Source organism: Letharia lupina (genome assembly GCF_014066315.1).
Source record: "Letharia lupina isolate WasteWater1 chromosome Unknown contig_7, whole genome shotgun sequence".
In the NCBI taxonomy this organism is placed as follows: domain Eukaryota; kingdom Fungi; phylum Ascomycota; class Lecanoromycetes; order Lecanorales; family Parmeliaceae; genus Letharia; species Letharia lupina.
Window position 1 is genome coordinate 2,145,812 of NW_023502976.1, and position 27,477 is coordinate 2,173,288.

At 43.3% G+C, this 27,477-nt stretch overlaps 9 protein-coding genes across 9 annotated transcripts; 5 read left to right on the top strand and 4 right to left on the bottom strand.

The window, feature by feature from the left end:
• Positions 1-1,343: 1,343 nt before the first annotated feature.
• On the bottom strand, positions 1,344-2,851 carry HO133_009875 (uncharacterized protein; the record flags this gene model as incomplete). The annotated part of the gene is made up of 5 exons (XM_037300734.1): positions 1,344-1,623; positions 1,671-1,766; positions 1,818-2,200; positions 2,264-2,368; positions 2,702-2,851. 5 exons carry the CDS (start codon positions 2,849-2,851, stop codon positions 1,344-1,346), a joined length of 1,014 nt encoding a protein of 337 aa, XP_037154582.1.
• Positions 2,852-4,798: 1,947 nt separating this feature from the next.
• On the bottom strand, positions 4,799-5,854 carry HO133_009876 (uncharacterized protein; the record flags this gene model as incomplete). The annotated part of the gene is made up of 2 exons (XM_037300735.1): positions 4,799-4,834; positions 4,952-5,854. The coding sequence occupies 2 exons, from the start codon at positions 5,852-5,854 to the stop codon at positions 4,799-4,801; spliced, it is 939 nt and encodes a 312-aa protein (XP_037154583.1).
• Positions 5,855-6,770: 916 nt separating this feature from the next.
• HO133_009877 (uncharacterized protein) lies at positions 6,771-7,291 on the top strand (the record flags this gene model as incomplete). Its single annotated transcript, XM_037300736.1, has 3 exons — positions 6,771-6,896; positions 6,959-7,090; positions 7,190-7,291. 3 exons carry the CDS (start codon positions 6,771-6,773, stop codon positions 7,289-7,291), a joined length of 360 nt encoding a protein of 119 aa, XP_037154584.1.
• Positions 7,292-13,094: 5,803 nt separating this feature from the next.
• Positions 13,095-13,510, bottom strand: HO133_009878 (uncharacterized protein; the record flags this gene model as incomplete). Its single annotated transcript, XM_037300737.1, has 2 exons — positions 13,095-13,312; positions 13,468-13,510. The coding sequence occupies 2 exons, from the start codon at positions 13,508-13,510 to the stop codon at positions 13,095-13,097; spliced, it is 261 nt and encodes an 86-aa protein (XP_037154585.1).
• Positions 13,511-14,191: 681 nt separating this feature from the next.
• On the top strand, positions 14,192-14,665 carry HO133_009879 (uncharacterized protein; the record flags this gene model as incomplete). Its single annotated transcript, XM_037300738.1, has 2 exons — positions 14,192-14,246; positions 14,343-14,665. 2 exons carry the CDS (start codon positions 14,192-14,194, stop codon positions 14,663-14,665), a joined length of 378 nt encoding a protein of 125 aa, XP_037154586.1.
• A 1,139-nt stretch (positions 14,666-15,804) lies between these two features.
• Positions 15,805-18,021, top strand: HO133_009880 (uncharacterized protein; the record flags this gene model as incomplete). Its single annotated transcript, XM_037300739.1, has 1 exon — positions 15,805-18,021. One exon carries the CDS (start codon positions 15,805-15,807, stop codon positions 18,019-18,021), a length of 2,217 nt encoding a protein of 738 aa, XP_037154587.1.
• Positions 18,022-20,347: 2,326 nt separating this feature from the next.
• On the bottom strand, positions 20,348-21,457 carry HO133_009881 (uncharacterized protein; the record flags this gene model as incomplete). The annotated part of the gene is made up of 2 exons (XM_037300740.1): positions 20,348-20,987; positions 21,057-21,457. The coding sequence occupies 2 exons, from the start codon at positions 21,455-21,457 to the stop codon at positions 20,348-20,350; spliced, it is 1,041 nt and encodes a 346-aa protein (XP_037154588.1).
• A 3,406-nt stretch (positions 21,458-24,863) lies between these two features.
• On the top strand, positions 24,864-25,754 carry HO133_009882 (uncharacterized protein; the record flags this gene model as incomplete). Its single annotated transcript, XM_037300741.1, has 1 exon — positions 24,864-25,754. The coding sequence occupies one exon, from the start codon at positions 24,864-24,866 to the stop codon at positions 25,752-25,754; it is 891 nt and encodes a 296-aa protein (XP_037154589.1).
• A 286-nt stretch (positions 25,755-26,040) lies between these two features.
• Positions 26,041-26,545, top strand: HO133_009883 (uncharacterized protein; the record flags this gene model as incomplete). Its single annotated transcript, XM_037300742.1, has 3 exons — positions 26,041-26,186; positions 26,239-26,341; positions 26,450-26,545. 3 exons carry the CDS (start codon positions 26,041-26,043, stop codon positions 26,543-26,545), a joined length of 345 nt encoding a protein of 114 aa, XP_037154590.1.
• Between the last annotated feature and the right edge of the window lie 932 nt (positions 26,546-27,477).

Consider the following 27,477-nt stretch of genomic DNA (forward strand, 5'->3'; position numbering starts at 1 on the left):
TCAAAACTGCTGTCAAAGCATGAAAGAGGCTATTGGTAGCTGTGAGTTCTAGAATAAAGAGGTATGTTGAGCTGTTGTTTGCAGTAGCGAAAGCTCTAAAATTTGTGCCGCTAAGTGAGGTGCAACTGGAAGGCGGCTGTGACACCGGGAAAGAAGGCGTAATTGAGCGCTCAGTGAGCTTTGATCCGCCGCGGTAGTGGAACTGGTCTAGGTTTGGGACAGGAACCAACACACACCGTCCTGAACTCTTTTGGTGGCACAATAAGCCCGCTACGTAGATATCTTGTGCGACTCGGAGACTCTATCTTCGAAGTTCGTAAATGGTCGGGGTGACCTTCACAGAGGGTTAGAAAGAGCAACCGGGTCTGCCCGGAGGCAGTGAGGTCGAGAAGTTTGTCAGGCGAGGCATGCTCGGCTCGCGATTTCAAGCGGCGACGTAAGCGCTGCCGAAAGCAGACGTCTTAGCGCTTTTGGAATTGGCCATCGAGGGCCGAGATGGACAGACATGCGGACTATCGTTGGGTCCTCGGATTGAGCTTCGAGCAGTGCGAAGCTTTTAACCTGGTCTTTCATTCCGCGATCGACGCGCGCTTTGCTCATCTGCGGTGCGATTCGGACGAAGCGGCGGCGGCGGCGCTGTTGACTCCGAAGCCAGGGCTCAAGAAAGCGCGGACGGAAGAGAGCCGAAGCTGGGCAAGTCGCGCCGGTTGGGGGGTTCTAGGGTGTGTTCGTTGTTCCGGCGGAGGAGATGAGCAGGGAGACATCGGTCGTGTCGTTAGCTTTGGCCTCGTTGGTTGCGGTGGAGGTGAGGAGTTGGGCCATGAGGGAGACGGATGCTGCGATGGGTAGGATGGAATTGTCGGTGAGTTCGAGTATTGTTGGCTTCGCAGATATGGTTATGAAGAAGAGTGGGTTGCGTGAAGGGTTCTGGGCGGAGCCGGGGAATGAGATTTGAGAGCGTCATGGATGATGTTCTGGTTATCTATCCGCTCGCAACTTCTTTCCTATATCTGGGTGCCCTATTTAATGATCGGACGATCTTCCCGAGCGATATCGCGGTCTCTGGAATTATCAAGCAGTGATAGATGATAGCTGCGATAGTGAGTATCGTGACTTGTATGTCTTTGAGAACCGTAGCCGATATAAAGCACGGTCAGAGAATAAGACGGTCATGCTGTTAAGATTCAAGCTTCGCAAATAAACCGGAAACCCTTTTTACGACAAGTAGAAGGACTCATATCTGAGACAGAGCATATCGCCGAATCCCTGAACTCGTATAATCTTTCCCAAACTCCACTTACCAGCGATCTGAAAAGCCTTTCTCAACATCACCCTTCTATCCTTCAATACCCTTCAACCGCATTCTCAAGCGCTTCCTCGTCGCTACCACTGCGCCCTACTTTGTGAGCTTGAGTAGGACTCTGGGGCGAACCCATCCCGTCCAGATGAACCCATTGACTTCTCAATCTCCGACTTGGGGCATTGACCCTGGTGGATTGATCGGCCATGCCGTGCGTCAAGCCGCCATTACGGCCATTCGGGGCGACGGAGCTGAGGTGTTGATAGAGACGAGGCAATACGACGAGGCAGCTGCAAAGCAGGCCGCAGGCGATCTCCGCGTCTCTGTTGTTCGATCAGCAGACAGGCTGAAATTTGGAAAATACGCTTACACCCATAGAATAGACTTAATCTTAGTATAGGTGTAGTCTTTGGTGCGGGTGAGGGGGACGAGATAGATCAAGCGTAGTATGCTGGCAATGCAGGCCCTAAGGAATATCAAATTAGCTGCCGAACCGTTTGAACAAGGGCAGACTCACAGCCCGCCGGTCAGGAAAATAGCAGACAGTCCGATCTTGCGCCGCGTCGACATTTGCAGGTTCCAAATCAGATAGATTGGCACGCTCAGCATCGCTATATCCGAAAGTACGTTGAAAATGGCCGAGGCAAGATACAGGTCGTTGACGTCGAGACAGTGCCCAGCTGCTTCCGGGCTCCAAATCTTGCTGCGTGGAAAACACATAAAGATGGGGATGAAAGCGTAAACGATGTAAAAGATGCCGTTCACCGCGATGAGGAATTGGGTTAGCCGGTAGCCTACGTCTCGCTGCACTGAACAGAAGATTCGGAGAATGAGCAGCATGATCGAGAGCTTTGTGAAGAACAACGCCAGGCTGTAGATTATGTCTCCGTAGTTGGAGTACTAGGATCTATTCAGATAATCTTATTGCGCATGAGACAGGCATATGAGATTTGGAGGACTTACTCGCCGATTGTACTGGACATCTTTGTATGACAGGTCCCATTGATGGGTACCGCCACCGTGCCTACCAATAGAGAATTCAATGGACAGGAAGACCATGAAGCTCGCCTGGAGTGGCGGGTTAGCGACTCGTGCCTGGGCAGACCCAGCAACAAAAGCTTGCAAAGGGCAATTCTACCCAACCCAAAACACACGTATCTGGCCGACGTCAGCAAAGGCACTTTTCCCGGTTCGAACTCCCTGTGGGGCTTCCTAACAATCTTCCCATTTCAGAGCTTTCACGACATAGATCTTCTGCAAGTTCTCCAGTCAGTGATTTTCTTTTGAAGATCAAAATTTGAGTCATCATACAATTACGGGAATCAATATACTCCCGCAACTGTTCTGGCAACTCAAACAATGGTATAGAATAGGGAGTAAAAGATTGGGGAAATTACTTACAGTATATAAGCGAGCCGCCACCATAACCGTGGTCACTATAGTACATGCGACCACTGTAAGGGCCTGGTATGGCTGCAGGGTGAATGGACTAGTAAAATCCGGCGTTACTCCTGGCGGAGGGGCCAAACCTGTTCCGTTCGCAGAGGCCATTTGTGGTCGAGGCTGTCTGGAATGTGTTTTGGGGGTTTGGGCCCAGATGGAATGGAATTCGCGATAGGTGACTGAGTGCCATTTTAAGTAATACCTGCCAAGGTTGAAGTGGACAAGATGGAAAGAGAATTGGAGTGGCATTGATAAACTCGCATTAGAAAGTAACGATGATACAGCCAAAAGGGGCGAAAATCTGCATGTAAAACGTGATTAGGAAGGACACTAGGGACATGGTGTCCCCAAAGTGCATGAAGAGAGCGTTATGTGCCACTTCTGAAGTACTGGCTCTTGACTCATGCCAAGTGTTCGGTGCAAGTAGGGCTCAGACTGCCAACTAGGCCCTCAAGATATGCTGATCTGTTTTGAGTCCCAATTTGCACTAATACTCAGAGACCCAAACTGTACAAATGTAAAACCGGGATTTCTTTTAACAATATGAATGATCTATAGAGCTGAAGCACAAGAGATCAGGACCAGAATGATCATTTGAAAACCTTACTGACTTGGGGAAGCTTTCAATCATTCATAGCCTCGTCTCTGCTCCCCCCCTCAAGACATAGATGCTGACTTAACTTGACTCCCGGGCGAAACGTAGCCTTGCGTGGATCGATCGGCTCGCACAATGGCGAGGTGCATGCAGCATGCATGACTCGCACATAGCCGATATCATTTAGCTATCAATTCGCACCCTCGGAAAAATAAGCCGTAGGATTATATTGGCATGACATGACACATAAGTGCTCTGTCGATTGTACGGGCGCCATGGGGAGGTTTTGCGGATCAAGGGAACCAGTGGACCGCGCGGGGTAAGGTTGCAAGTTGCTGTGCGCTTAGTGTACGAGGTAAGTCAAGGTCGCTTGCTTGATCGGCCTTATTTTATGCAATCACGCGGAGAAGGCATGAAGGATTCCATCCACATCGCTGCGATGACAGCAAAACCTACGTATCAACGTTACCTCAGGACGTTGCGATTGCTAGACCTCAGCCTCGTCTCTAGTCTCCGGTAGGCCTATCGAGGCACAATAATACCGCACAATGATAAGTGGGGTGGGTCTTGGCACTTAATCAAGCAAATTGTGCCCCAATGGTCGGGACATTGGCCGAAGTTCCGGGCTCTAAAGTAAGACTTGGGGGGTTGTTGTTGTTCGATGAGGGGATACAAAGGAACCTGTCCCACAGCATGTAAGCACCACTGAGGCTGCGTCCTCGGGGTGCCAGATATGTGGAAGGTGAGAGACGATGCGCGCCAATCACAGCTCCCTTCACCCATCCATCTCCTTTCGTGTATCTGCAGCATAGAGACGGTCCGAGTCCAATATCATGGGCTGAGAATGAGACCGCTAAATCATGAAAAGGGGTCGGTAGAGCCATTCATTGATTGGCTCTATATCATAGCAACCGCTGGATTGATGATTATCACCGGTTTCGTTGCTGCTGCCGCCCATCCAAGTCTAATAGAGAAGGACTTTAATTTCAAGGTCAAATTTTCCCCTGTGGAGCACGCGGGTGACAGAAATAACTATCCGCACACGCCAAGAAGTCTCTCCACCTTGTCAGCTGAGACAGCTCGACGATTATTCTCTTCAAGGATAAACTTTTGCGGAGCGGTCTACTTGTATTGATGAGGTCCTTAGATTAACTCGCAAGAATCTTCAGCTAGGATTCTTGGTTGTGAAATTATCATCGACTTTCCAATTTTAGGGTGTGCGGATATGTCTGTCACCCGCGTGTGGAGTCGTTGCGCCTACGGCTAATCACAACATGATTCTAGTACATGTGCTGTAAAGTAGTGATTAGCCATCAATGTTGTACCAGCTTTGTTAGGTCATGAGAGCACCGGTACTGATCGAACTACTTCCTTTGCCTAGGCATAGAGACTTCTATGGTGCAGAATGATTGTCGACTCTGCTCAATTCAATGCCAGTCGTTTCTGAAGGTGGTACCCTTCTAACATTCCACATCTTGTAGTATGCTTTTGCGACACTGTAAACGTTGAATCCTAGCACTGTGGACCCTGCGGCTGCTGCTACTACTTGATCAAGATCCGTAATAGAGCATGCAGTGCGCGGGAAGAAGTCTCGTCCAAGTCGAGTTGCATACCGGTCGAGCGTCTGCCAGAACGACGTCGTAGTACATAGTGCTGTGCCAATATGAAGGCAGCAAGGATAGAATGAATGTCAGGGGGAGGAACAATGTGGTCACCATCGTGATTGCACGCAAGTGAAGGTCTTCGGACTTCTCAGCCAATGGTGTGCCATGTGTCGTTTGAGTGCTGGGCGTGCCTTCAGCCGCAGAACTCCCGAATCGGAAAGATATTCCTTCCCTCAGAGCTGCTTCGTTGACTCTTTCAATATCTTGTCGTGAACGTGAGGATGGTGTCCTGGGTGGGACCAGCATGGAAAAGGCGATTGCAGCACTGATCAGGCCACAAATAGACAGTGTCACTAAGATAGCTACTACCAGACCGGCGAAGTCTGCAACGAATAATCGACTGAAGGCAGGGTAGTCGCCTGCTGACACCCTTGGCTCGTATCGAACGCCAAGGTCCATGAATCTGGAGAAGTGGATATAGCACTCGACAGCAAAGCACAGAAGTCCAACCAAGGCAACGAAGATCGCTCTCCGAATACAAAACATCCACGCAGCGACTATGAACAGGATGACGCTGATCGCCATGAAGGTCTCGGTGACATTGAACGGTGCTTCGATTGCTGCAATAGACTGTAGATACTTCCAATCGGCACTGCTGGTTGTCTGCGCATGGTTGTCTTGGTTCGAAAACTTTCGGGCCTGTGCGACCAGATGACCTGCAGCGACCGCGGGAAGGGTTAAAACCGCAATAAGATCCACATCAATAGACCCCGACTTTCGCTTCCTTGGATGCAGTGTCCATGATACTAGGACAGATAAAGCCGTGAGGTACCAACAGGTGATCGTCCCAGGTCCATAGAGCGAAGACACCAGAGCGAGTCGATTCTGAAGCTGAGAGGGAGCCGTCGCCATGTGAACAATGTGCTGTTACAGTATGGTAGAGGTTTGAAAAGGTGCAGTTCCGAAGTAGATCTAAATGTATTCTCTAGGCAACTCTCTGGGTGGAATATTATCCGACATCTTGACGCTAGAGATCTTGGCGTCTTGGCATGTGGAACTTCAGGTACTCGATCAGATAGGGCTGAGACTAATGGGTCAAAACAGGGTTTCTGGCTCGCGATTGTTTAGTCGGATTTGGTAAAGAGAGGACACCAATGAAACGACTCACCAAAATCAGACAGGGTCATGGATCTATCAAGTGCTAGTCCTCGAGGTTGGCGAGTAACCAGTCCAGGCTAGCGTTGTCATCTGTGTAACAGGCCCCTGTCACCACGTTACTGTCAGAATACTGTCACAGGGATCGCATAACATTTACTGCGCAACCATGACTGAACTATCAGGAACATCCAAAAGGCAGTTATTCATACCCTAATTGACAAGTCTTGTTGTACCTAGTCTCTGATTGTTCTACGACTTAAGCCAGGACCATAGTCTTTCTGCCCGGAGGACAAGAATTGAACTTGTTGTCGCTAAAAACAAGAAAATCCACCACCTAAAGTAAAAGCAGGACTCTGGGTCCGTCCTGAGCGGCCTTGGCAGTGGTTGCGTCAGCTGCGTGCATTGGCCAATCAACGCACACTCTCGACCCCCCAAAGCTTGATGTCATCGAACATGGCGCTCCCCGTCATTGGATTCCCTTGTTTCGTCATCAAGCAACAGGCCAGCAGGCCCTTTGAACTGTACAATTATATACATAACTATATACACGACTCCATACATATACACACACACATATATATATATACATACAAATATATATACACGACCATATACACGACTAAAAATACAAAACTATATATATATACTATCCACAAACACCGCGACGAAAATGGGCGCCATTGAACCAGCAGCTGCGAACCGCTCCCTCAGCACCATCCGCACGGAGCTAGAATTCCTCCGCGAATCCGGCCTGCTGAACCCTATGCAATTCCAATCCATCATGAGCCAGCTTCCCGTACGTCCACATCTTCCATGCTTCAAAACCCCATGCTTCATGCTCTCTAACAGCTAGTACAGCAACCCGGCGGTATCCCAAGTAGCTACATCGATCCGCGCTACGCGCAAGGCGCCAACAACTACGTCAACATGCCGCAGCTCGCGCAGGCGGCGCAGGACCCGAATCATCCGGCGAACCCACAGCATCCCAAGGTGAGTATATCTATATATACACAAAGGCGACATCCTTTTTTTCAACAACGTGCGAAGCAAAGCTTTGAGGGAGGCTAATCAGATACCATGTACCTACAGCACGGAGCATGGGCCAAGAAGCTCGGGGAGAAGCTCGGCAACGCGGCCATCTTCGGCGCCGGAGCGACCGCAGGCTCGGACTTGGTGAATTCGATTATCTGAGCCGAGAGGGGTTGCGACCCGGTACGGAGACTGGCTTTTGGATGGTTGCTGATGATAGAGGTATGCTTATATATAGATGGGAGGAGAGTAGGGGAGGAAGAGGTGGGAGAGTGTAGGTGCTGGCTGTATCCCATATCTTGGCAAATATTTTGTATTTTGGCACATTGGTAGTACATTCTCTTGGCAGGACATCAAAACATTGCTTTCTTTGCAACGCAATAAACATTGATCAACAAGGCTTACAATCACATTTTGTGCTATAAACTTTCAGATCTGCCTAAGAAAAACAATTGCGATTTTTTCCTTCTCTAGGTCGCTTTACTCTAGTATTATGCTGTGTTAGAACCACCGAGTTATCGACGTTCGGTCGACAGCCTCTGAAGTGGACTACCTATCAAAACATGGGCTTGATACGCAACAAGCTCCCATCAATGCGAGATATGTATGTATAATGACATGTGCCATCTCCCTCGAGACTTCCCCAGAACCCTTCTCAGCGTTAGTACTCGCAAACAGTGAGGCTATATAGAAATAACGTATGCACAAGTAGATATGTAGATATATGATTGGGTATATCCAACACTGGGGTAGCTAAGAGCTTTTTAGATATTTGGATTAAGTAGATAGCTCGAAAAAGGCTCCTTAGCGCTAGAAAAACTCTTATATTTGAGTGATATGCCTTGGAGTGAAATGAGGCTATATATAGATGTGGGTGGGTGGGAGAAAAATGATATGGCTCTAAAAGAGATGAAATTAAATAAAGAGTCGTTGATAGGTGCAAAATAGGTGGCTATATAGCTCGTACTGGACATCTATCCTCAACTTCTTATCGGGGTATTAATAGAGGTATTAATAAGGGTATTAATACGAACGGCTGATTAAAACAATCACTAACGCTATGGCTTTATAATAAACTTATTAACTTATAGTCTTACTATTACGATTAATACTTATAAATAGTAAGATTATATAGAAATAATGTATATATAAGTAGATATATAGATATATAATTAGATATATTTAATATTAAAGTAGCTAAGAGCTTTTTAGATATCTAAATTAAATAAATAGCCCGAAAAAGGTCTCTTAATACTAGAAAAACTCTTAAACTTAAAATATCGTTTAAGAGAGTAAAGGTTTTAAGAAGAACTTTTAATGGTATCTATTATAGTAAGTAATAAAGATTGATAATACTAACGCGAATGGACTGAAAGGTGTTAATATTATAATAATATTTTGAGTATGTAAGTTGAGTAAATAATGATATATAGGCGATAGAAATCTAACTTCTAACGGCCTAGTAATTAAATCTTATTATTACTAAGGCCGACGTTATATATTAATATTATAGTCTCTCTACGAAAGAAATAGTCTAAATAATAGTCCTTAATATTAAATAATATTAATATCTCGCGAAGGTTATTAATAATAGCGTTTCTAGTGAAGAAGAAGCTTCTTAGCTAAAACAGCGGTATATTAGATAAAATCTCTTATCTAAAGAGATAACGTAAGACTTTAACTATGTATACGTTATTGTTTAATATAACTATTATAAATATAATTTCACAACGAAATAGATTCATTTTGGATGCTGAAAGTATAAGTTTTAAATAATTATTAAATAGCCTTATCGAGTAACGTATAAGAAACCATTTATCGAAGTCCTTCTATTAAAGATCTCGCTTATTATAAATAAATTTATCTATATATAAAAATATCGCGAAGGCGAGATAAAAGAAGGTATATAGAGTCGTCTTAATATAGGTTAATCTATTAAAATAAGAAAGGATTTAAAGTAATAGATTCTTAGTAATTAAACGCCTTTTCTTCGTATTAACTTCGTTATAAAGATATCGATTATCTATAATAATATGTTATAACTAAAAATAATAAAATATTAAGAAATTATCGAATTTTATATTTATATAAGCTAATCTAAGACTAATAAGATATATCTTTATAAACTTTAACTTAATATAACGAGTACTTAAATTAATAATTTAGCTCGTAAGGGTATTTATAATTATTAAGAAGAGAGATTAGATCTCTATAAGTGCGTAATAGATCATATAAAATCTTACTAAAGTTATATATATCTTTTTAATTTTAGTAATAAGTTTCTATTAGAGAAGTCGTATAATCTCTCGAGATAATATAATCTAATTATATTAATATTCTAATAAATCTCATCTTATTTTAGCGAAGATATAAGATCTTTTAGCTATAAATATATATTAGCGATTTTTTAATATTAAAAATATAATAGATTATCGGCTAGCTAATTAGTCTTTATAGATATTTAAGTAAATATTATTATAATATTATAAGTAATTATTAATATAGCTATATCGCGTAATAGAGTTATAACTAGCCTATATATAGAGAATTTATATAATTTATTAATATATATATTATTATTATAGTAGAGAATTAAGCGAGATTCTTATAATTAATATAATTACAACTTTATCGCGTAATAAATAACCTTTATTTCTTTAAATTATATATCTTTAAAATAATAATATATAACTATTTTAATACTAAAAACGTTTTTAAATTAAATTAATTAAATATAATCGAGATAGTCTAAAATATAACCTCTTATATCGAATTTTCTAAATATATTAATTTATATATATTATATAACTTAACTATTAACGTAATATATTAAGGCGACGCTATTCTAATACTTTAAAAAGATATTCTACTATAATAAATCTACTCTTATATTATCTATAATTCATATAATTATTATAAACCTTTAAAGAATATTAAAAAGTTATTTTAAAAATACTCTTTTTAAAATTATAACTTTAATAGCGAAAAAGAGAAAGTTAATCGCTAACTCGAGCTCTTAATATAAGATAATTATTCTTTTTAGAAGATTTTTAATCGTAATTCTCACTTTAATTAGCTTATTTAAAAAAAGTCTCGCCTATATATAAATACTATCGAATTCGATTTCTAGAAACTTAATTATAAAACTTATTATATTCTTTATATAATTAATTTAAAGATCTAATTTATTATATAATTAGTTAAATTACTAGATATATATAGCTACGTTATTATTTAGTAAAAGAATTATAAAGAAATCATCTAAGTAATAGAGTATTACTTTCTATAGAAAAATAGTAATTAAGATTTAAATAAAGGCCTTTATAAAGAGATTAAATAGAAATAATAATATATATAATTCGAATAATAGATATTATTCTTTTTAATAGCGTTTATTATAATTAAAATTAAGTAGTTATTAATTTAATATAGCGACGAATATATATCTAAAGACGTCTTTAAGATCTCTTTTAACGAATTAAATCTTTAAGTCTTTCTATAATAGTACTATTACTATATTATTATATATAATATATTTTAATATACCTTACTTCGTCTAAATATCGTTATTAACTAAATAGTTATATAAGAATAAGAGGTTATAAATTCGTCTTTAATCTTTATTATATTTTAATATTAAATTAAGTAGCGAATAGATATAATAGAGCTTATTTTAAGAGTTAACCTCGGTTAGGCGATATTACTAAAGCTATTTTTAAAGGTTTATTAATAGTATTTAAGATGCTTAACGTGTTAATAGATGATTTTAATTACGATAAACTAAGATAGAGTCTTAAAAATCTATCTTAGCGCCCTTTCGAAGAATAGTTAAAATAGTCTTAATAAATATTAGATTCGAGTAATCATTTAATTATTTAAATTAATTATTAACTATTAATAGTTTTTAATAAAGTAACTTCGAGTCTAGTAAGTCGTATAGCGCGTATAAGAATCTCTTAGATATATATTATAGCGACTATAGCACCTACGAGTATCTTAGAAGTTATTCTAATTTGATAATACAATTACTTAGTAGTAATTAATTAAAAATACTTATCGCTAAATTATAAGCTTTAGAGCATTTATCTAATAAGTAATTTTATTAATAGATTAAATAGATATATAAATAAGGGTAACACTCGCGAAAATAGTTACCTCTATTAAAATTTCTATAAATTCTAAGTTCTTCGACTGTAATAAGCTTATTGGGATTAGGTATATCGATATTTAGCTTACTATTACCTATATAAGTTCTTTTAAATATAAAAAAATCTTTATAACTCTAATCGTTCGCTTTTTAGACTTTAAGATTATCTTAATTACTCTAAATATATATAATAATAAAGGCGAGATAATAAGCGAGAATAAAGTTAAATTTATAGATAAGGGGTAGTTATAATAGATAAATAATATACGCATAAAGAGTCTTATTTAAGTCTTTCTTCACGCTTATATAAATAAAGTAATCGATGATTATTAAGTATATAAGAAAGTAGTATATTATATAATTATAGCTATTAATATTCTTATTCTCTTTAATTAAGATAGTATATATATAGATTAATTTAGCGAAGTTTTTAATCTTAAAGATCTTAAAGAAGATTTACTTAAAATACTTAATATTTATACTTTAAAACCTTTTAGTAATACTAAGAAAGAGCTTCTTACCTTCAAAATAACGAAATAAGATTCCTCTTTTTTTTTTTTAATTTAACTTAGAGTTAAATAAGTCTAAATTTAATATATTCGAGTAATAATAATAATAACTACGACTATAATAATAGTAATGGCGATATAACTTATAAACCCGGCCCTTATAATAATAGCGGTAATTTCGCTTCTCTTAGATTTTAAATAGCTAGACTATTAATTTCGCAAGGTCTACTTTAAACCCTCTATTAGGCGAAGATATTTTATCGATCTTATTTAAAGTAATAGTCCTCGATAGCGTTTTAGATATAAAGATCTTATCGCGGAGGGGAGATATTCTAATCTTAATGACCTTTTTAGCCTTAAGGGCTTTAAAGATCTTGTTAGTAGCGTTAGAGGTCTTTTTAATAATCTTAAAGATGGGTATAACTTGTGTAATTACTTTTTTAGATTTGATAGTAATAGCGAGAGTTATTATAAAGTATGTAAGAGTATAAAGTATATTTATAATAGTTAAAGATTAATATATATAAATTTAACTATAAAAAGAAGAAGAAAAATAATATAGCTCTAAAAGAGACGAAATCGAATAAAGAGCCGTTGATAGGTGTAAAATAGGTGGCTATATAGCTCGTACTGGACATCTGTTCCTAACCCCTTGCCGGGGTACCAACAGGGGTACCAACAAGGGTATCAATACGAACGGCTAATCAAAACAGTCACCAACGCTATGGCCTCATAATGGACCCACTAACCCACAGTCCCACTGTTGCGAATGGTAGAAGAGAAGACAATGAGTGAATACCCTATCGCCGAAGCATGCATGCAAGTGCAGATGAAGATCTGCACTGCGTGCTGCAGTCGCGTGGGCCCTGCAACAGACATGCGCCTATTATTGTGAGATGTATGCTAGGTAATTGACCATTCGCGATTTCTTGGGACGATCATCATACAGATGCATGGACTATTTGATGGTGGTTGCTCTGCCTACCTACTCCAGGTGTTGGGCAGGACATGGCGATGCGAAGATCCCAGGATTCTTGGGTGTTGGGCAATACGTTTCCCTTCTTGGTCTTCCGCGCCCACGGTGAGTACGTATCGAATTCAAACTACCATGGCTGATGCATGAGAACCTCGTACTGGGGGGCACTTTGCAGGCGGTTTCTGGCTTCCTTTCTCCTCAACCCTCACGCCCTCCATCGGCGCCTACGGGCACCACTCGACCTCTTTCAGCGACATGGATTCATCGGCCGGCCTGACCGATTCAATCGAATTTCCTGCATCGTTCGCCTTCTTCCTCCTTACCATGGGCTTTCTACCGCTCATGGTCGCCATCTGCTGTCTCCGCACCAGTATCTGCCTGGCGGTCGTGGAGTCGGCCCTCACCATCGTCTCCACCACATTCTGGCAGACGGCTAAGGGTGCCGCGGCTGTTGCGGGCAAGTGTTTGAGTGCGGCCGGGCGTTTGGCTTCGTGGCGTGTGCGGCTGCATGGTGAATTCTCTTCGCGTTGACGTTTGCGTCGGTGGATTTTCTGGTTCAGTTGCGTGTTAGCGATATGGGTTGTACTGTTAAAGGGACAGCGCAGAAGGAGGAGATGTAGACAGAGGCTGCGGTACATCAGGTGTAGTTCAGCGGTAGTCGAGGTAAAGAATTCCGGGAACGGAGTCGTGAGAAACCACGTTGTACCAGCTACCGCGAGGCTGTTTCCGCCGTAAGTTTGATCAGCCATGTTGCACATCTTTTCGGGGGTGTACAATGTAAACAAATTCAATAAGACTGGGAGTTGTCTGCCGTTCGGACATCAGCTCGGTGATGGTGTGTGGCATAGTAGTTACTAAGGAATCTATTACAATGTAGAATACTACGATATTGAAACTCGCTTTGAGAGAAAAAGTACGACTGGAAGAAGAAGAGAATGCACGGTATTTAAGATGTTGAGAGAAGTGACTAACTATGCTTTAGATCGGCATCTTGAGCTAGCGCTGCTGCAACTTCGCAAGCTACTCACCCTCACTCTTTTGACATCATCATTCCATCTCTGTCACCCTATCCCACCGAACGTCAATTGATCCCTAGATCTTTAGGAGTAGAGGAGGGACGTTGGCTAGGCATACTATCATTTCAAATGCAGGCAGCCATCCAAGATGCCATCAATCTCGCCACCCGCTGGAATGCACGCCGCTGCTTTGCCATATGGGCATGTAAGCATACAATGTGAAAGAATGATGTAGTTGGTCACTAACTAAGAGTGGTGGGCCATGGAATAGGTAGAAGATGAAGCCTCATACTAACCCAATTGGGAAAGAAGGTTCTGGTCTAACACCACACTGTTCCGTCCTCATGCTTCTTCTCCCTCGATTTCGTCACCTCCAACGCATTAAGCAGCATTTTCAGCCGCGCCGCAGCTTTCATGGGGCCTGAGACCCTCGACGTCGTGCTCGCCTGCACAGATCACAAAGTTCTAGGTAATATACCTTGAAGCTTCCGACCCACATATACGCTACAGACAGGGTCTGGGCGCCCCGATCATTTCGTCTTGTTCATATATCCACAGACTCTAGTGGAGATCCGCCGAACTCCCCAGCCCTGCAGCGACGTCCCGGGAACTCCTGGCGCTGTCTCCTGGGGCTCTATCATTCTGCACGAGCTGGTGCATCTAGACGCTAGTGATACACTGGGCGTGGAGGTCGCCGATCTGCTTACAGAGTATACAGCAAGAGCTGTGCTCGCTGTGTTACCACAAGGAACGAATGCTACCTCGGAGACGAATGCGTACGAACAGATGGCTGGTTTTGCCTGGGCCTTGGGCCTCGGGGCGCCGTGGTGGCAAGGCGGCACAGGCCTTCATGACTTTTCCAATAGCAACTTCGACGGCATGTGGTAGCTTTTGGACCATGGGTTATCGGAGCACCCCAAACTGCGTGACGGTTTGATCGGGGGTCGGAGTAGATAGGTACCCAGCACTCTCGTGTGCTGAACGTTCTGCCCACAATCTTCCAACAAGCCTAAGAATCTCTTCTTGGGGATTGTCATTACTCTTCTCATGGACTCTCCCAACCATCAGAAGCTCCGCCAAACCAGCCGTTAAATAACGCATTAGAGGGTTGCGCATACCTCGAAAGAATTTTGATTGACCTAGAGGCAGATGTTATGCGATTCGCCATGGACTTATGAAGCCGACGCCAAATCGAAGCTCAGCTTGAAGACCATTGAAAATCGAATAATATAAGTGAGTCGATCGTGAAGGCTTCGGGCAATATACCTTAGTATAGGCTTGATATCGTCAACACGGACGAATAATGACGGCGCGATCTCTTGCAATGAAAGATCAGGCACGCAGTCGATAGCAAAGACGAATGACACTGTTCGCAGGTCTGGATCACAGAAATCAAACCGGAGCCCATCACACTCAACCTGTTCGTATCCTGTGGAAATTGGAACCCAATTGCGAAAATATCCAAATACAATACCAACAAGTCACGATCGGGCCTAGGCTCTTGCAGGCCTGGAGAACGACGGAGGAACACACGAAGTGCCACAAAACATTGGCCTCGAGCGAGCAGGCGAATCTTGTTGATACTATTGCTCGCACAAGGTTTTCTGCCTCTCGGACTTTGGTGACCCCCTAAAAGCCCAATATTTTCAAACCTGGGATTGACACATTTTTCATCTCCTGCAGTTCAAAGTCTCCGGGCAATACTGCGCATTGCTCTTTTCGGCCCTCGCTTTTAAGCTTATCTACTCTAAGATCTCCAGTGAACTGGTGTAACTACATAAGGTCACACAAGCGATTCCTTCACTAACCGTTCTCGGAGCCGCTGTGGCAGCCTGCATATCTCAGCCTTGTGGGTGGAGGGGGGCGGCTACGTCTCATTTTTCTCAACGTTGTATCAACGCGATCAAGCCATAGAGATGCGTGCAGCACAAAAACACGCTCTCACGTCTACAAGGAACTGCTGCTAGGCTGGAACCTCTCTAACATCCCGTCCTCTTTTTCCGCACTGGTGTAAGAAAGACGTGGCTATGCCTGTGCAATTTCAGCTGGGTCTGGAGCTCACCAATATTGTCAATCCCATCAGCCAAGCCCTGTCAGCACTCGGCTCCCTGGCTCTGGTTGACGCCATCAAAAAATCGGGCTCAGACTTCATTACAGAAATTAAATTGGCCAACCTGATCGGAAGGCACCGCATCGATCCCGTTATCAAATTCCATTTTCGGGAGATGGTTGCCAAATCCGATCAGAGTATTATATCGAGATATCTGGACATCATCATGGAGTCTGGAAGTGGACCAACGGTCCAGGAGGCACTGAAAAGTCCCCCTCTTTTCTCAATGGTCATTCAGCTCTCCGGACTGGCCTTTGCGCATCAAGAAGAGCCTCTGGCAAACGCCATTGTAGACGCGATCGAAAAGATTGTACAGGAATCAAATGGCGACTTAGGGATCGTGCCGGACTATGTGTCGCTACTGGGGACAATTCGAGCTTGCCAACAGCAGACGGCAGCATTCCGATGGGCGTATCTGTACGATGCAGCCGAGGACAAGATACACGAGGCTTTGGACGGCCTTAACAACCAGTTTTCGAACACACAGTTCAAAGACCGCTCTTTGCCGGTTGCTGTATTGCAAGGGTTGCTAATGTGGTTGCAATCCTTGCAGAGCTTCCCAGAGCACAGACTCTTGCATCTGAGATGTGACACTGGAATCAGTACCGTGGTCGTATGGTGTCACCACATCCTTGGCCTGAGTTTGATGATAACGATAAAGGGAGCCGAAATTCGCTTTGGCGATGCGCCATATAACGTCGTGGTCGAAGAAAGCCAGAACCAGAAGGCTAGTGTATCGCTGATGGATCCTCTGGACCCACAGGAACCTCTGTTCACTTTGCAGAACGACGAAAACAGTACGGGGACTAGCTATGAACATCGAGCAGAAGCTTACGGATACGGTGCGAAGTATCTCCAAAACGCGAAGCTGTCCTCCCAGGAAGTGCAGAGAGGCGCGCAATGGGTCATATCTCACAGCGTTAAAATATGTGGAGCTCCTCCTGCTTCGAACTTTGACGCTCACGTCTTCAACCCACGTTACATCGATGAAGATAGACTACTGACTGCTGGCCGATTTCTGTTCGCGCTCGATCAGGTCATTACAGCTCCTAGTGACAACTCGGCCGATATGGGCGAGGATATACCAGCTTGGCAAGGCTTGATGACAAATTTCCAATGGCTCGCTCTTGTATCTATCGTCATCACGTTTGCCAGGATCCGTGAAGATGACCTCGTGAAGTGTAAGGAGATGCCACTTGCCCTGGATAAGCTTCCCATGCTTCCGACCGAGTTGGTCAGAAGATTCGAACGCAAGGATCCCGAGGTATTCATAGATTTGTTAGGGTCGTTCGACATCCTATCTTACCTGCTGTTAGATCGCCGTATGGGTAATGACGCCTATGTCAAACCTGCTGTTCTTCTGAGTGCGTGGGGCTGGAGTATCTTTCTCGACTCGATGGATTCCGATGATCCTTTTGACGTGCCTGTTGACACACTACGAGTACTGCGCGGAGTTCCTTCTCGCCGAGGCTTCCGTAGGACTCGGATCATCGATGGACCACAGAGTATCTTGATGCTCCCAGATTTGCAGTCTTTGAGTAACAGTAGCCTTCGTGTATATTCACCACCAGGAGTAAGCAGGGCGGAAAAGGGCGTCACTCTTGTCGGCCATCTTGCCGATGCATTTCAGGTCACACAACAGTTCACATATCACCATTTGCATGGCCCCCCAACGTACACGTATGGATTCCGGAAGATGACGGAATGGTCCGTGAGGTCTAGCAGACTTTCTCCCTGCCAATGCGACAAGCCCAAATCGGAGTATTTCACTTTGACACCCAAACACACGGCCTCATCAGCGAGCAAGATTGCCCTCATCGACAAACTTTTCGAACTGAAGGATAGTCCCGTAGACAGAGCTACGCCGCCCGACGCAACAAACAACCCTTCCCAATTTTCAGACTTGGAAAGAGTCTTCGCCACCAAGGATCGCAAAAGATACTTCGTCTACGTCTCCGACAACCCCGCCGCACGGTGGCTCCAGCTCGATACCCTCTACAGTCACTGCGGACCCGAGAACCTGGTAGGCGGCGCAACCGATTACTACGTCGCGCTGGGCGGTCAAAACACCTGCCCCGAATGCGCGGTCCGTAAAAGCGAGCTCTTGCCGCCGAATGTGGTTTGTCTTCTGTAGGAAGGCGAGGCTGGGCTGTGGGTTGCTGATTTGCATTGTTCGCTACTTTGTAGATGAAATTACTCTCATCGGATGATCAGGGACCAGTTTGATGCTCGGTGTGGTCTGGATTTCATGAGTCCGTGGTCGCACGCTTTTGGGCTATCGTATCAAGCACTCTCTTTTGTTAGACCACCAAGGAAGATTTTGAAATGGTACAGAATTTTGGCAATCTGGTATTTCAAAGCAGGCAAGAGATATTAATGAAGCGGGCGCGGTCGAAATTGACTCAACAAGGAAGAAATTGAAAAGGATGGTTGGACTGCGAACCCTTGTGGGAGGATTTTTTTGGTACCAGGAGAGCCGGATTCACTTTCAAAGAAGGATTTTGGAAACGTTTTAGATTTCGTTATAATTATCATCACTGTCCTGACCGTTTTTGAGGACCACAGTTCCTCTTAAGTTTTCAAAAGCCCAAAAACCTGTCCAATGCTCGTCTCCCCCTTAACCACGACCGTGCACATCTAGCTCCAAACCTCGTTCACGCCTCTGCTACATCGCTTAAGTGCATACCAACGGTAGACATCAGAACGACACAGATACCCAGCTTCCCCGTGAACATTTCCCTAAAATCTACCAAGCCGAACTTTCTCACGTTATGATCGTGCCTCAGACACACTAGTCCGCCAGCACTGCAGATGACAACCCATTCCACACTCCCGCTCCCGGCCACAGCCTCAGCCTCAGTCCCGATCCCGTACCCCTTACCAACCGCAACACGTACCCCATCCCATACACATAGCCTGAGACTCCGCATCGGAGAAACCGTAGAGGCTCCTCCTACCTTGGTACACAATCGGAATACTTGCAACCTTCAGACGACGATCATCCCTATGGCGCTCATGTGGGTCCTGGAACTGACTCCTGGGGGCTGAGTTTTGGCCACAGTCCTGAATGCGGATCATACGCCAATGCTTATAGCCGAGGATATTATACATTTCCCGCATGTGGTATCAGTAGCACAGTGTTTCAAACCGATGATTCGGATTTCCCCTCCCAGCTACCTCCTGCTTTATATCGGGAGTTCTAATGGGATGGTGGCGATGACGATGGTGGTGACAATGCAGGTTTTTGCTGCGGAGATTGCTCGCTGAATGTGTCAGAAGTTAGGCTCTACTACTTCCCAGGAAGTAGCATTACCGACTGCCATTACAACAGTTCCTTCAATTTGACCCCAATTTTATCACTGGGGAATATGGTCAAATGAGGACAACCACTTATTAGAGAGGGGAGTACTGCTGTGGTCAATGGACATACACTGTAGGGGAAGAGTCCTCATTGTTAGGCGTATCTTCAAAATTGACCTTCCTTTTAGCACGTCCCCCTTTGTCTACTTTCAGGTACTTGGAACGATCTATGTCCACGATGGTGTGCCACGATAGGTCCCACTCTAACTAGTCCAATCATGACTTTCCCACCGGGTGGGCTCTCGACGTGGAAGCCACAACCTGGTCCTACATCAGTATGTAATTGTTGTCCTACAAGTGCACCCTAAAACTATTTAGTTGGGGCTGTCTGGCCGAATTCGACTAGGGACGATATGGTTCGCATCTTAGCTCCACTCACTATGAAGGATCTAGCCTGCCCAACCTGAGGTCTAGGAAGAAGTACATCGTCCAATGGCAACGTGGTCACAACCATTGAACCGCCATGGCTTCCGCTCATTGGACCACCAACGGAAGCACTCTATCTCGACCCAACATGGGCTTCACTATGTACTCGCATCAACAATGACGTCTACATTCTAACCACCTTCGCTATTTTTGATCCACCGTCAGCGTTGACTCCTGCGTCAGTACCAGTCCCTGCTCCACTGGTGGCAGTTGTTGCTCCTACGGTCACGCCTACACCGAAGCGCGCAGACTCAACAATAGTCCCAGAAAAACAAGGCGCACCTTTAACCGAAGTAACCAAGCCTATACCTTTGTCTTTTGATGCGGGCGGATTCTCCGGCGAAGACAGGAAACCCAGTAGGAGTTAGGCCAAGTCCCTCGCTCGCTGTAGCTTCACCCGACTCAGCTCAGCCTGTCAGTCCCGTAGATCCTGCTGTTGGAGCCAAAGACTCACCGGTTAGCGCCTTCACCACTTGCCCCTGAGCCGCTATATGATGATCCACAAACATCATTCTTGGCAGTGTACAGAGAGAGTAAGTCTACTGCTTGCTACAGCTTAAACTGCTGACGAGACCAATTGTGAGCCTTGAATTTTTTTAAACACTGTACTGTCATCTTCTCTTCGCAGATTGCTTAAGACTATATCGAGCATTCTTGCCTTACACGAATCACCATTACAGCGTCAGGACCACCTTTTCTCCACTGACAGTCTTCACCTCATCCAGGACATTGGGCAGCTCTTCTAATCCATGCCCAACAACCCTGACCGGGAGCGGCACCCTGTACTTGCCCTCCTCTACAAGCTTGGTGAGCGACGGGATGAGCTGCTTGCCACCCTGCATGTCGACCATGGACCACGCGCTGACGTCGAGCTTGTTGACTCCCTCCGGTACTGGAACTGGCACGCCAGTGATGATGGCAGCGTACCTTTTAGAGCCGGCGGGGTCGAGCACGTCGCTGATGTCGGTCTGGCTGGCACCGGCCGACACGCAGTCGATAATTACCTCGACGCCGGCGGCTCCCGGCGACGCGGCCTTAATATCAGCCACGACGGAGGGAGACTTATAATCGACGACGGACGTCGCGCCGAGGTCGTTAAGTCGCGCGTAATGCTTTACCGAACTCGTTGCCAGGATAGGCAGCGATGGGTAGGCTTTTCGCAGGAGCTGAATCGCCGCGGCGCCCGTGGCGGAGCTACCGCCCAGGACAAGAATCGAGGAGGGCGCTTGTCCCTCGGTCGACATGCCCTGCAGGAAGGGTAGCGGGATCTTGAGGCTGTTGACAATGGCGCAGACGGCGGTGACGAAGCAGACGCTGGTAAACGTCAGGTCAGCTCTGGTGCGAAACCCGCACGCGTCGATCACTCGATCTGGATAGACCTACGGCAGTGATGCAGCCTCCTCCAGTCCGATGTTCTTGGGCTTCTTGGCGAGGAAGGGCGCTGGCACCGCGACGCGCTCCTGGAACGCGCCGCCCCAGGAGACCTCGTGGGCTCCGCTGCCCTCCCAGCCCACGACCTCGTCGCCGGGCTGTAGGTCGCGCACGTCCGAGCCCACGGCTTCGATAATGCCGGCACCCTCGATGCCCAACACGCGCGGCCAGCGCGGTATTAGTATACCCAGGTCGCGCTGCTTCGCGTCAATCAGGTTGAGTGCGATGACGCGCTGCCGGATCAGCACCTCTTCGGGAGCCAGCGTGGGCTTGGGCACGTGCACGATCTTGAAGGGGCCGCCCTGTTGCATGCACTGCAGCTGAGCGGTCGTCTCTGCCGTTGCGGATGTCATGTTTGCGGTGCTTATCGGAAATCTAGACGCTAATGTAGATGTAAGGATTCTACGGTTGTTTCTTGCTTGGTCGAGCTTGGAGGGAAGGTTGATGCAAGTCGACGACGTCCATTCTCCCAATATATAGCCTTGTAGGCTGTTCGCATGAGCCGTCAACTTGTCATCGTATTCTCTTGATGCTCTAGACTTGAATTGAAATCATCGGCCCGTCTTTGTGTCCCACTTAGAGTACAGCCAGTCTAAATATTTAGCGTCGCGCGGCTTCTCTAGCTTCCGCCACCAAAGTTAATATATAGGATATAGAGATTTGGCACACCTGTTGCTACCTTGCTATCACCCTCTCACTATCATACCCTCGCTATCGCCCTACCCTCGCTGTCGCCCTACCCTCGCTATCGCCCTACCCTCGCTATCGCCCTACCCTCGCTGTCGCTATGTCTCTCATACTAAATAACCCTACGAAGCTAGCCTCGATGCGACTCCGCCTCTTCAATATATTAAAATAGATCGTCCTGACGGCGAAGCAATTTGACGCGTATTAATCGTATATATTCAATATATAGAGTAGAAATAAGATACTAAATCCTTATATCGAAAACGGTTATAAGTACTCTTATTAATAATATAGAAGCTAACCTATTAAATAGCTTAAATTAAAAAAATCTAATCAACGTATAACTACTTTACGTATAATAATCAATTACAAAATAAAGCTAAAGCTTACTACCCACTATATATTATCGTTAATTAAAAACCTCGAGTTTTATACTATTTAAAAGCACGCTAAAGCGAAATATAATCACGATCTAAACTCTTTAAATACGTTTAAAAAAAATAAAAAACTTAAAGAAATAGTAGCTAGATAAATAGCTTTAAGATATAAAGCTTATTAAATAAACGACGCTATTAAATCTACTCACCGTTCGAAGACTAAATAAACTCTCATTAATGCTAATAATATATATCTTAAACGTTAGAATATTTTAAACGCTAAAATAAACTAAAAGAAGGCGAATCTTAACTTCAGATTAATAGATAGTAAGTTATATTCGTAAAAGAAATAATAAGTTAATTTAACTAATTAGCTAGAATCAACTAGCTATTTATATTAAAATATTATTACTATATATTATCAAGATAGAAAACTTACTTATAATACTATTTTCGCCTTATAAGTAAGAATAGAGATTCTATATATACGAAATTATCTTATCTTAATAGATTTCACATATAACTTAAATTAATTAAACTAGTTTCTATATACGATAGTTATAAAAGATAAAATAAAGTCTTAGAGACTTTATACTTATCTTTTAACTATAATCGAGAATAATAATATTCTTATAATTATTTTCGCTATTATTAAGATATAGTATAGCGATTATAATAGTTAAAAGCTTCGATATATACTTACTAATAACTCTATAGCAGAGTAAAGAGCTATTAATATCGAATTTTTAGGCCTTATAGCTGATAAGACTAAGGTTACTTATCTATTATATATATTCTATTTTAAATAGACTCTAAAGCGACGATTTTCTAGCCCTCGCTTAAAGAAGATATATCGTTATCTACGTTCTACCCTTAGATATCAAAAAACTATATATAAAGTGAAGAACTTAATTCATTAAGCTTCTAAAGCGGCTTCGAACGATAAAATTAGAAAATATATTAAGAAAGAATAATAAAAGACGAGGGAGTAATAAGCTATAATCTTTCGATTACACTCGCCTTTATTAATTTAAATCGATACTATCTCCTCTATTAAAGAATATTATTCGAATCTTAAAAATAAGAAAAGTAAGAACGTTCTATAGCGATTTAGCTTAATTAAAATCGTAAAATATTCTCTTATAATAGATAAAGAGTAAGATTAACAGGCTGAGGATCATATATATAAGTTTTAATTAAGAATCCTATCTTAGATAGCTAAGTATTTATATCTTTATCGCTTATCTACTTCTATTTAACATCTTATAATTAAATAAATTAAATTAATTAATTAGGCTCTAAAGGCTAATAACAAGATTCGAGAATTAAATAATAAGATTCGCTATAATTATTAGTTTTTTAGAAAGTATTAATTATCGTATAAAGATATTCGATATTAATATCGACTATTTAATACTCTAACGAAGTAGGATTTCGATAGATTTAGTTTTATATAAGAGGAGTTCGACTACGAGCTATATAAGAACGTTACTTCTAAATATTTTAAATATACTATTAATTAAGAAATCGAAGCTCTTACTAGATATCGACTTAATATAAAAAAGACTTTAAATAGCGTTAAGTCTTGATACTTCGAGTTAAAGTCGTAAGTCGCTTATATAATTATCGAATAGATTAATAAGATTATAAGGTAATAGATCTTCAAATTAGAGCGTATTATAGATTCTCTATAATTAATAAATATATTAGATTTCTAGAATAAGATGTTATATAGATATCGTATTAAGACGAAGTCTATTAAGATAGATTAATAGCGAGATATATAGTTAATATACGCTATTCTCCGCTTCCGCCTATCTATCTATTATAATAATCCCCGAGAAGCGATAATATAACTCTCCGCTACAGCGATAGTAGTATAGAGTGATAATAGTGATAGTAAGATAATAGCGATAGAGAGGTGACAGCGAGGTGTGCTAAATCTCTATATCCTATATATTAACTTTAGTGGCGGAAGCTAGAGAAGCCGCGCGACGCTAAATATTTAGACTGGCTGTACTCTAAGTGGGACCCGTCTTTGTAAGTGTGAAGATCATGGCCCTGATCGAGTTAGCGGCGGCCGACAAAATGTTATCGGCTAATTACCGAATCATACTCCGAAACTATAAATCCTTATCGAATCATACCTCTAATTACTGAATCATACCCCTTTATTAAAATTTGAGATATGATTCGATAAGAATTAATTGCTTGGGGTATGATTCGGTAATTTATTAAACTTGCTGTGTAGATTATCAGGAGTGAAGACTGGGTGTAGATAGGCTGGGGGGTTAAATTTAGCCTATTGTTAGCAGCAGCCCCTACGGGGGCTGCTGTTAACACCCACTCGGCTTTTATCTGATGTATTTAAGCTGGTAGATCACCCATTAAATACGGTCGAAGACATTTCCTCTTTTCTATGGTCGGATGGCAAATTTTCTCCTTTGCGATTTTTATTATGAATGGCAAATTACCGAATCATACCCCAAGTAATGGCAAATTACTGAATCATACCCCTAGGGGTATGATTCAGTAAGGATTCATAGTTTCGGGGTATGAATTAGTAATTAGCCCAAATGCTATCGATCCGCTGAGTCCTGCGATAGTGCTTCCCTATAAATGGTTAGGAGCGGCCGCCTTGGATGCTCACCATTATGTTTTCCAGTGGACTAACGCACAGTCCGCCAGTGCGGTTATGGATCTACCGGACAGCACAATGACCGACACGAAACGCGCTCAGAATGTCTGTCATGCCTGCATGTTGCGGAAAAAGGCATGCGACAAAGCCTTGCCCGCTTGTAGTTTCTGCGCCAGCCGCCGGCTGCGATGCAGATACGATATCTCGGTGCCTAAGGGTAAAGACCGGCGGGCGTATAATGCAGGCAGACACTTTGTGCCCCTTCAATCCCCGTCTACTCCGAGTGTCTCCCCCCAGGCTAAGGCTATGACGCGACACCTGCCGTCCCCCAAGAGCCAAAAAGATCCTACTCCTACTCAACACTCCAGTCTTTACGTCTTGCCGCAGTCAGTGGAAGAATCGCTCAATCAGCTGGCCCACCACTGTACCGAGCTTACCAAGCTCACGTACGATAACATCCTCGACCGCTACTTTCAGGCCTTTCATACATGGCTCCCTGTAGTATCGCCCGACTCTTTCCGCCGAGAAGCGTCACGGTATCGAGAAGAAGGACGTCTTCCACCGGCAGATTTCACAGTTCTACTTCTCGCCATGTTGCTGATTGTACTTCCTGCCCATGATCCCTATTTGCGATCGCCTCGTGCAAGTCAAGAGTTCCTCTACACGACCACTAAGTCGGCCTTCTCTCAAGCTCAGGCCTCTATCTGCACATCTCTGCGACTAGTCCAAGCGGCGCTCCTCATCGCACTACGGGAATACACATCCGTCCGCCCAGAGGCTGCATACATCTCCATGATGACTTGTGCCGGCTTGGCACGGACTCTGGGAATTGGAATAACTTCGGTGAGAACTACGAGAGACGCACAAAAAACAAGTGACTCCCGACTGGAGACGATGGAGAGGGAGAATCTCGCATGGGCGATTGCGATACTCGAGAGGTACGAGTGAACAAAAACACAATGCCAAGGGACAAGTGAGAACTGTTACTGAAGTTACATCTCAGGCTTATATTGTGTGAAATGGACCAAAGAGATCTACAACCGCAGATAGAGTATCCAGGTCCTGATTGTCGGTTGCCTTCAGATTTAAAACCAACACCAGGGCTCGATTCTAAGCCGGGGCCGAACTTGCAAGCGTTGAATCAAGTTACATTATCGAGCCTGGATGCTGCGGCGCTGGTCAATTCGGACGGCAAGCACAGTTAGTCTCCCTGCTAGACCGACTGTTGTTCGTCATGCGCCTTACCGCTAGCAATAAGGCGTCCAAGCTTGCGGAGCTTGCGGAGCTTGACAGCAAGGTCCGCAGTTTTCTCGAGATGGTTATGGGTGAGCTAGGGTGGAGGCAAACACTAATCTGCGTTCCCGTTGCGCTTTGTATCAGGTAAGCATCATGGACGGTGAGCCTTGATGGTAGCTAACGGCAACGTTAACAGGCTGCTTTTCCTTCTCCATGGGTCAGTCCTCGACACTCTCCAACATTCCAAAAGTGAGACCGACCATCAGAAAAGAGACATGTCGTGGAGCGGGCTCGACATGGTGTGTAGAATGGTACTCGATGTCACGCGATGGCACGGTGAAGGAAAGGCCCCGATAATGCCAATCTGCTCTTTCTATACCCTTCGGGCGGCTAGAAAACGCATACAGGAGCGGAACAAACTCGTTGTGGATGAGGCACTGTCTCGTGACATTGACAGTCTACTGAGCGCGGAAGAGGAATACCGTAAGACGTGGGTGTTTTAGGAATTGCAGGCCGTCGATGCAGAAACTTCGTCAACGAACTTTGCACCGCAAAAGACCCACCATACTCTACAGCGATTACCGACCACAACAAAATCCACTCCCGTCTTGAGACCTGAGCAAAACGTGACTGTTCCTAAACAGTAAGTAAGTAACCGTTGGAATTCAGCATCTTAGCCCTATTATGCTTGGCAATAACTATAAGTAGCATACAAACTCTATAGAAAAATAATAAGCCGTTATCAAATTCATTAAGTTATGAGCTCGATTTTACGAAACTCGTTACTACGACGACTTCCTTCGTAAGAGATTATTAAAGATATTCTTACGTCGTATAATTTAGCTATAGAGATCTCGATCGACGTTCGCTACGTTAATATAAGTTATAAATTATTACCTCTACGATTTCTTAGCGTATTTTTATATCTCTATATATATTCTATAATATTATATCGATTATAATACTATTAAAGATAGAAGATTAAGAGACTTAAAGATTTAAGCTAGAATATAGAGAAGAAAAGACGAAAGCGTATTAGATAAGATAGTTAGGGGAGGACCCTATAATACGTCTATAAAGCTCTCTACGAAGGCATTCGATAAGGCAATTAGAGAAGAATAATTTAAAGGTTATGAAATAGATATTACGAAGCCTAAATATAAAGGAATAGATACTCGCTTAAAGTCTATAAACTAATTACTCGATATACTCTATAGTAAGTTATCTCGAAAAGTCTTACTACGATAGATATACTTATATCTAAAGTACTCTTCTCGATTTCTTTATATAAGCGAGGTTTATAAATTTAAGAAGACTTTAAAGTAGAATATAAGTAATTAATTTATATGAAAAGCTATAGCTATAGTCCTAGAAGGAAGTAAATAAACCTTCGCTATAGAAGAAGTATTAAAATTTAATATCTTAGTCTTATTAT